Here is a 9,813-nt window from a genome sequence, read left to right as displayed (position 1 = left end):
AGAAAAGTTTAATTTTGCAACCAAGGACAGACAAAAGCAATGCATATCATACACACGCACCATCTTTTTCATTCAAAAACCATTTCTTGATTGATATCGAGAACTCGAGTATATGAGAAAAATGAAACAATGTTGGAAACAATCCCAGACACTTATGCACTGCTATTGGTTTACAATATCGATAAGTCTTCTCCGTGGAATTCTAGGCGCATGTACTCATGTTCTCGAAGAACCGAATAGTATTAGTAGGGTTTTCAAATTTAACTCGTCCAAGATTTTGAGAGAAAAATGTCTTTGATGACGACTTTATTATGTCAAAAGATTTTCTTGGTTTTATAATCTTTGACTATTAAATCGGATAACATTTAAAAGTACACGTTTGTATTAAATCTGTATTCGATCGCCTTCCGCAATCGGAACAGTGTTGTAAATTGACACGAAAAGCAGAACGAGAATCTCTATAAATTCGGTCGTATTTCCCCTCAATTTAATAACATACATCAGCTAGATTGATTTCCAATTCTACGCTATCCGAGGAGTTTGATTAAAATAAGAATGAAGATCCTATTATTTTTAATTTCATGCATGCTTATGTTTACAAATTTTCATGACTTGCTTGGTCCAGTGGAGGCATTAGGTGAGTGTATATTTTTCAATATTTTAAATATTCCCCTTCAGATTTATTACCCTTACGTTAAAAAAAAATTGATGTCTTTGATATTCGTTCCTAACATGTATGTTGGTGATGTCTGCAGAGTATCCATATTCGTTTATGACATTTGATGCTGAAAAGGCTGCTGCGAGAGCCTATGATTACATTGTGGTTGGAGGAGGAGCAGCGGGATGTCCTCTGGCTGCAACACTGTCACAGAGTCATTCTGTTTTGGTGTTGGAGAGGGGAGACTCTCCCTATGGAAATCCCGACACTGCAGACAACAGAGTGTTTTTCAAGGTATTTGGCAACGCCAGCGATTATCCTTATGTCCTGGAGGGGTTTGTGACAGAGGATGGAGTGCAGACGGCGAGGGGGAGGGTTTTGGGAGGTGGAACGTCAGTCAATGCGGGGTTCTACAGCAGGGCAAGCCTTAATTTCATTCGAAAGATGGGTTGGGACGAGAAGCTTGTGAAGGAGTCATATGAATGGGTGGAGAGATTGAATGCCTTCAAACCTGACCACCTTTTTGTTTGGAGCTCTGCTGTCCGGGATGGCCTTCTGGAAGCTGGAGTGCTTCCTTACAATGGTTATACTCTTGATCATTTGGAGGGCACCAAGATTAGTGCTACCATTTTTGACAAGAATGGGACCAGGCACTCGGCTGCGGATCTTCTGCACTACGCAAATCCAGACAACATTGTAGTTCTCCTCAATGCTACGGCCAGCAGAATCCTCTTTGATTCCTCTTCGGGTACGCCATATCCTTTTAATATCTATATCCTCCTTATTTCTGTTTGTGTTGCAAGAATAATTTGTATTCAAGTACAAATCAGTTTTATTTTGTTTTAATCAAGTAATTTTTCTATTCCATAGAAAGTTTGATGGTCATGAGCTTGTGAATAATTTTCCAGGGAAGCTGAAGGCCAGCGGTGTGGAATTCATGAGTAGCAGTAGTGGCAAGTCTCATCAAGTATCAACCAACAAGTCATCAGATATGAGCGAGGTTATTTTGTCAGCAGGAAGCATAGGCAGTCCCCAGCTTCTGCTATTAAGTGGAATAGGCCCATCAGAAGAACTAGAAAAGTTGAATATTACTGTCCAGTTAGATTCAAAACTAGTAGGGAAACAGGTTCAAGACCCACCTCGTTCAACCGTTATCATTGAATCCCCCAAACCACTAGAGTATGGGAACATACAGATCGTAGGTATAATAGACAATTCAAACGTATATATTGAGCCTACTAGCTATATCAAGGAAATAAATGCTACACATAACCAATATTTAGGTGCAATATTTAGTAAGGTGGCCTATCCCTTATCAAGGGGTGAGTTGTGGCTTAATAGCAAGGACCCTTTCAAGAGCCCTTCTGTGAGATATAACTATTTTTCTCATCTTTTTGATCTGAAAGAATGTATGCTTGGTGTGAAGACATTATCTTATATTGGCATGACATCATCTATCCAAGCATTTGCATTTAATGTTAGTGGAAACTTGAAGATGCTCAAATTCAATGGATCGCCATTGCCACAAAACCCATCAGACAACACTGCCCTCACCAAGTTTTGCAAGGATACACTTGGATCACTATACCATTATCATGGAGGATGTCAAGTTGACCTTGTTATTGATCAAAGGTATTGTGTAAAAGGCGTTGATAGTCTAAGGGTTGTTGACAACTCCATTTTCAAGGATAGCCCAGGGACAAATCCACAAGCCACTACTATGATGCTGGGAAGGTAGTTTTCTTCTTTCTTTCAATATAATTATTTGTTGTAAAATCTTTAAACTTTTTCTTCTTCTTTGTTTTAATGATATACTTGTATTTGGTCGTGTATGTAGGTACATGGGAATTCAAGTCATCAAGGAACGCATGCAAACTAAAATTACTACAAATTAAAATTTCTACAAAATAATGTGTTATATTTTATCTTTTATTCTGTACTTTCTTTAGAATAATACCATTTTTTATGTAATCTCACATTACATAAATAAATGATGATGTAATTAATAACTATATTAAGGCTTTATGATAATAATAAAATTACCACTATGAATAATTATCAATGTCCATCTTTATTACAAGTTTGATCACTTTCAAGTTCTTTTGCCATATTCTATATTCAATTATTGCTAATCACATATATATCAAATTCATATGTATCAAATGTGTTGATAGATATCAATATTAATTAATTTATATTCAAATCCATCTTTTGTATTATACAATAAAAAAATTAGCTAGATATTCAATTTATCAAATTTTAGTATAAACTATATTAAATATAAATAAGAATTGCCTGTAAAATTTACTATTTGTCAGACATATATTAACGGTTGATAAAAAAAATTGATATTCTTGCAATAGAAGTAAAGATCATGAATTTGAAATTATATATTATTTGTAATGCAAACTAAAGTTGATGTCGATTATGCTTAATATAATTATTACAGTTTTCTAGTTTAAAATAAAATATATATCAACCTTGTCTTTAATAATTAAATCTTGTCATAGATAAACATCAATTAAAAAAATAAAGAGAAACTACATTGAATAGACTTTTCTCATCCTTATTGTAATTGAAACAATAAATATTAACTCAATAGAGATAGATAACAACAAATCTATCAAGAAAACATAAGAATATATTGATATATACTATATAATCATCTTATGAATCCTACTATTAAGTTTATCACCACCTAATTTAAATTTTGATCAAGTTTGTATTTTCCAAAGGTATAATATTTCCACTACACTTAGGAAATAAATAGAATGTTTAAAGTTTGCATATATTTAAAGTAGAAATTGTATAAATTTATCTATCATAAGATATACATTTATTTATAGTTTTAAAACCATAACTAACAAAACTGTACGTGTGTATTTAGTATTCATAGTATTTTTCTTTAATACAATGTGTATACACCTCTATTTCATATTTTTGTGTTTTTATTTGGTAATGTTGGGAGAGGGTTTTAACCCTCTATATGGAAATTCCAAATGTAGTATATATGGATCTCTTATGGAATGAGATGAAAAGTGAATTTAAATAACTAATGTGAGCATAGTAATAGATCATAACTAGCATGATACAACCTTAAATTAACAATATAGCATTGAACAAGAGAATTAAATTTGCAGAGATTCCTTAGATAAAACATGAACCATCAAACAAAGGGACTAAGCAACATCCAAACCCAAGGCATATAAACTAGCTTAAAATTGAAACCAAATTTGGAAGAAGAGAAAAGAGAGTCAAGCCTAGACACAATCTTGGATGAAACTAAAAAAGAAAATTTTCAATTATTTAGAAGAAATTATATGTGGGGGTCTTCTTATATTAAGAGAACATTATTAACATTGCTTTAATTTATGATGAGAAAGGAAAGGAAAGGAAGGGAAAGAAAAGGTAAGGTCCTTTTATAGCCCATGATACTAGACATATGTTTTTGGTTTGCATATGATGACAATAACATATGGCTACAAACCAGGCACCTAAATTTTCTATAAACAAGAAGTACATTAGTGATATCTTTAAAAAATCAACATTCAACATTATTTTAGGGGAAAAGTTTTAATTTTATTGCCAACTATTTCTCAATGGTAAGAAAAATCTATAAAATCCTAGTGAATCTTTCATTTTTGAAAAAAACTATGGACAAAATTTCACATCCCTAACAACAATCATTCACTGTTATTATTATATGAAGCCTAATTGATTATCAAACTTCAATGTTCAATTTAACCTGATTGTACTACTACAATTTCCATCCAAATTATTGAATGGGGCTTGTAGACATCTCCCCCAAGCTGGGTTCAAAGGAAGTCAGCCTTGTGAGATCCCAACTCAACTAACTTTTTATATTTAATTCATGCACCCTGATTTGAATTTTTTTCATTTAACATATAGAAACTTGTTGCCCCCTATCTAGTTGAAGGAAAGTTGAAGGCTAGTAGTATGGAATTCATTAGTACCAATAGTTTAAATTATTATCAAGTATCAACAAACAAATTGTTAGATTTGAGTGAGGTTATTTTTTCAAAAGGAAACACTCAAATTTTTCTATTAAGTGGAATAGGCCCATCAGAAGAATTAGAAAAGTTTAATATTACACTCCTTAGATTCAAAACTAGTAGGAAAAGAGGTTCATGATCCACCTTGTTCAACCATTGGCATTGAATACCTCAAATCATTGAAGTATGGGAACATATAGGTCCTAGGTATAATAGATAATTCAAACATTTACATTGATCCTCCAAACTATATCAAGGGGGATAATGCCGCACATAATGAATACTTAGGTGTAGTATTTAGTCAGGTGGCTTATCCCTTATCAATACGTGAGTTGTGACTTAATAGCAATGACCCTCTAGATAGTGCTTTTGTGAGATGTAATGATTTTTCTCATCCTTCTGATCTAGAAGAATGTATTCTTGGTGTGAAGACATTATCTTATACCAGCATGACATAATCTATCCAAGAGTTTTTTGTTAATGTTAGGGGAAACTCAAAGATGCTTCAATTTAATGGATGAACATTGCCACAAAATCCATCAGATAATTTTTCCTTGGCCAATTTTTTCAAGGATACAGTAGCATCAATATGACACTCTTATGGAGGGTATCAAGTTTACCTTGTTATTGATCGAATGCATCACATGTGAATGTATCACATGAAAGAGGTTGATAGTCTAAAGGTTTTTGACAATTCTATATTCAAGGATAGTTCAAGGACAAATCTGCAAGCAAATACTATAATGCTTGGAAGGTAGTTTTCTTCCTTCTTTTAATATAAGTTATTTTCCTTATACAAACATTATTATTTTTATCTAAAATGATGTACTTCTATTTTTGTGGTGTATTTAGGTACATGAGAATTCACATTCTCAAAGAATGTGTGCAAAACCAAAAAATACTACAATTAAAATTTATTAAATTAATACATTATATAATATCTAATACGGGTACATTGTATCAAATAATAGCATTTGTCATGTAATTTTAGATTACATAAATAATGGATGATGTAATTGATAACAATAAAAAAATTAGCATTGTTGTTTATCAATGTTCATTGTTATTAACATGGTTGATTATGTGATAAGTATGAGATATTCACTATTCAACTATTGATAATAACTTATATATGAAATTTATGTGTATAAAATTTCTAGATAGATATCAATATTAATTAATTTATATGTATATCTATCTTTTGTATTATATAATAAAAGAACAATTATCTTTTTAATTTTTCAAGTTTTAATATATACTCATCAAATAAAATTGAAGAGAAAGAATTCAAAATTATATATTACCTGGTGCACAAAAAAATTGATTGTAACTTTAATTAATATACTTATTACACTTTTCAGTTTGAAAATAAAAATCTTAATCTTTTCTTTACTAATTAGACCTTATCATAGATAAACATTTGTAAAATAGATAAAATATGCTTTCTTGCATCCCTATTTTAACAGAAGTAATTCAATAACCTATCAATGATAGAGAAGAAAGTTTTGATCAAATAATATATAATAATCTCATCAGGCCTATTATTATTTTTATCACCACCCAATTTTTATCTACTCTAATTTTCAAAAGTATAATATTTCCACTATGCCCACAAAATGAATAAAAGATCTTAAATTTGAATATTTATAGTAGAAACTTGTGTAAATATTTATACTTTAAAATATGGATTCATTTAAAATTTTGAGGATCGCCTATTTAAGAAAAATAATATATGTGTGTATTCAATATTTGTACTATTGTTCTTTAATACAATCTTTATACACGTCTATTTCATTTTTTTGTGTTTTGATTTGGTAAACTTGGGAGAGAGTTCTAACCCTTTGCATAAGAACATTCAATGAAGCATAGAGGGATCTCATAATAAATGAGACAAAAAAGAAACTTAAATAACTAATGTTAACAAAGGACAAGATCCTAAATAATATGATTCAACTTTATATTAAGAATCTACCATTGAAAAAGAGACTTAAATATGCATAGATACCTTAGATAAAATCTTAGTCATCCAAGGAAGGGACCAACCATGATCTAAAAGTTAGAGACACATAAACTAGCTTACAATAGTAATAACTTGAAAGAAGAGAAAAGAGACTTGATCCTCAACACAACCTAACATGCAAATAAGGAAGAAAATTTTCAATTAAAGAGATAAAACCATAAGTGGGAACATTATTATTTTGATAGAAGAGATTTGAAATCATGACCTCTATTTCAAGGGAACAAGTTCTCTACCACTAGGTCAACTAAGGTTGTTAGGTAATTTAGACGAAATATGCTTGAGACACATGGATGTATTTCAATGACTTCTTTTTATAATTGGTGGATGTTTTTGGCCAATCAACATAGAGAAGTTGTGGTATATTAGGCTCATGCATATTGGAGGGACATCTTCTCATAACATTGTATTGAAATATCCTTAATATAAATATACTTAAACCAATATTATACTAATCTCCAATATACTTACTCAATTCCTTAGATCTTAAAATATTAATTATTTTTACAAATCAAATATTTTAGATAAATATGTATATATTACTAATAATAATAGAAATCAATATAATAGAATTCATCAATAAATAATAAAATATAAAGGAAATATTTCATAAACACATCAACAAATAAAGATAAATATTTCATATATTCAAAGCTATTTATTATCATATCTTTCTTTATCTCTTATATGTCTCAAATACTTATCCTTATTTATTAATATTTCAAATAAATAATAATATTGATAATAATGTTTAGTATATTGTTAATATTATTCATATACATATATCGTTATTCAAGAAAAGGATATAATTACAACCTAACCATTTACTATTTAATGGCATATTATTAATATAATTTAAGCAACCCATTGAAAGATCTATTAGTTCAAGAACAAAAATTATGATTAAGTAGGCCATTATTCAAAATTAAATCAATTAAAATAATTTTAGTCACCAATTCATGGTTTAAGACCAAAATATTTAAATAGCAGAAGAGTTTGAACATAGGAAGAACAAAAAAACCTACAAATAATATAATTTTTAGAAAATAAAAAGAAATAATTAATATATCCCTTGCGTATTAAGGAGGAATAGATATAAACTCTTGAGGAGGAATTTCCCTTACAACTCAATAGATGGGGAGTATTAATAAGTCAAGGAAGAATGAATATTAACCAAAACACATCAAGGGGGTGTATAACTTTTCACGATAAGGGGGTGTTATTTTTTCTTTAATTTTCCTTATAAGAGAAGAAGACATATATAATAACACATCTTTTGGATTTCAAAAATGTATTATCATTTAAAATTCATATTTGATTTTCAATCAATGTGTCAAGTAACACTTTATACACAACTCCATTAGAAACTGAATAATAATTACTTACTAAACTCGTAATTTGACAGACATTACATTTATGGAAAGATAAGAACATTCTTAAGTAACCCTTTTCATTTCATCAAATTTCGGGTAAAAAAATTCATCACACACATGTTTGAAGTAAAAAACACACAAGAAAAAACCAAACATATGTTTTCAAGAGATGTTTTAAGTTGACCATGTAGGGTTGGTATCTAAAGAAATAGTAGGCCTTATAAAGGTTGATAATATTTTGGTTTGGTATTAGGATGGGCTGGAAAAATGTTAGAATATATTTTGATATGCTTTGAGGCATTTCAGAATACATATTTTTTAAATCACCACTTTTTGGTACACCCTGATCCTACACATACCCACATATGTGTGTGCATGTTTGTGCGTGCATGTGTGTGTGTGTGTGGGTGTGGGTGTGTGTGTATGTGCACATCCATATTGAACATCATGAAATTTTAAAGGTAGATAATGTATTGATGCTACTATATTTATTGAAAGATATATTTGATATTTTATGAATAGGTTAACATAACCTCTTATGTGGAAGTGTGGAATTAAACTCTGATAGTGTATGCATAAGAGATCAATAGTCTCCTTCCAACTAACAAGATTATATTTCTATAAGCTCTATAATGCCAATATATGATATTGGTGTAATATCCACTTACTTGAAATTCTTAAGACTAATGAATTTGTATGATTCCAGTATGTGATATTAATAATCTTCATCTAACCAACATGCCTCAAAATGATATAATAACAATGCTATGATAGAGTGAACTCCACATAACCATCATGCTTAATATTAATGTAATCTCCTTGTGAAAGAATATTCCAATGAATCAACATATGTATATGTGATAGGGTATTGGATAGGGAATACCCCTTCCAAGATAAAACCTATTGGAATACTTTAGAATAACTTAGATGCAAAGGGTTGAATAAATTATCCAAGTTCCAGACATACAAATAAAACTTCTCATATCTTAGTGAACCCATATCCATAAAAACCTAATATGCATGCATCCATTAGATCACCCAATGCTTAAACTTTTAGGTTACTATCCCAAGTCAAAATATCTTTGCAGTAATGTAAACATGAAATATAACATATTCAATAACACATTTGACACATGGATTTTTACATGGAAACCCAATTTGGGAAAAAAATCACTAGTAACATGCTACTAATTCTCACTCTTCTAAAGTGATGCCCTATGAAAGATGATCCCTGTTAAAGGTTACAATGCACACTATTAAATGTGACCTAGTTAGAAGATTTCAATCACCCTATTAGGAGTGAGCCTTGTTAGAGGAATTTAGATCATTCAATTGGAATGTCATCTAGTTAAAGGATTTTCAAATGAGTATTAGCTTAACCTTAATACAAATGATTTACCCTAGACCAATATAATGATTAGAAAGTAACAGTAAGGCTTGATCTCATAAAAAATTTACAACTCACTTGTAGATTATAGAACTCTATTTTAGTCCTGAACTCTACTTGGCTTTCACACACTTTAGCTTTGATAGCTTCTTCATCCTTCAGGCATTCATAATCTTAAGCCTTCTTTCTTTTCTTGCCAATAGCGGTCTCTTCTATTTGACTACTAATAAAGCAATACCCTAGACTCCTTGTCTTCCTTAGGTTCTCACACATCACAACCTTTACTTTTGACCAACTCTCTCTATAAATAGAGATTTAAGATCTTTTACCATTCAACCTCAATCATCTATTTTAGGGTTAGGTAG

At 30.3% G+C, this 9,813-nt stretch overlaps 1 protein-coding gene across 1 annotated transcript; it reads left to right on the top strand.

The window, feature by feature from the left end:
* The first annotated feature begins 480 nt into the window (after nucleotides 1-480).
* On the top strand, nucleotides 481-2,720 carry LOC149546806 (protein HOTHEAD-like). The gene is made up of 4 exons (XM_089791374.1): nucleotides 481-637; nucleotides 756-1,406; nucleotides 1,567-2,392; nucleotides 2,496-2,720. Exons 1-4 carry the CDS (start codon nucleotides 556-558, stop codon nucleotides 2,551-2,553), a joined length of 1,617 nt encoding a protein of 538 aa, XP_089647500.1. The 5' UTR covers nucleotides 481-555; the 3' UTR covers nucleotides 2,554-2,720.
* The last annotated feature ends 7,093 nt before the right edge of the window (nucleotides 2,721-9,813 follow it).

This window comes from Cupressus sempervirens, chromosome 7 (assembly GCF_028749045.1).
Source record: "Cupressus sempervirens isolate cs-2001-9-10 chromosome 7, ASM2874904v1, whole genome shotgun sequence".
Taxonomy (NCBI): Eukaryota; Viridiplantae; Streptophyta; class Pinopsida; order Cupressales; family Cupressaceae; genus Cupressus; species Cupressus sempervirens.
Note: the sequence above shows the minus strand (reverse complement) of the source record. Positions and strands in the feature narration are given on the sequence as shown.

Bases quoted from the DNA above. Each gene is read 5' to 3' on its own strand.
- LOC149546806 (XM_089791374.1), top strand. From the start codon at position 556: ATGAAGATCCTATTATTTTTAATTTCATGCATGCTTATGTTTACAAAT. The intron at 638-755 runs GTGAGTGTATAT...TGATGTCTGCAG, and splicing joins TGGTCCAGTGGAGGCATTAG to AGTATCCATATTCGTTTATG. The intron at 1,407-1,566 runs GTACGCCATATC...ATAATTTTCCAG, and splicing joins CCTCTTTGATTCCTCTTCGG to GGAAGCTGAAGGCCAGCGGT.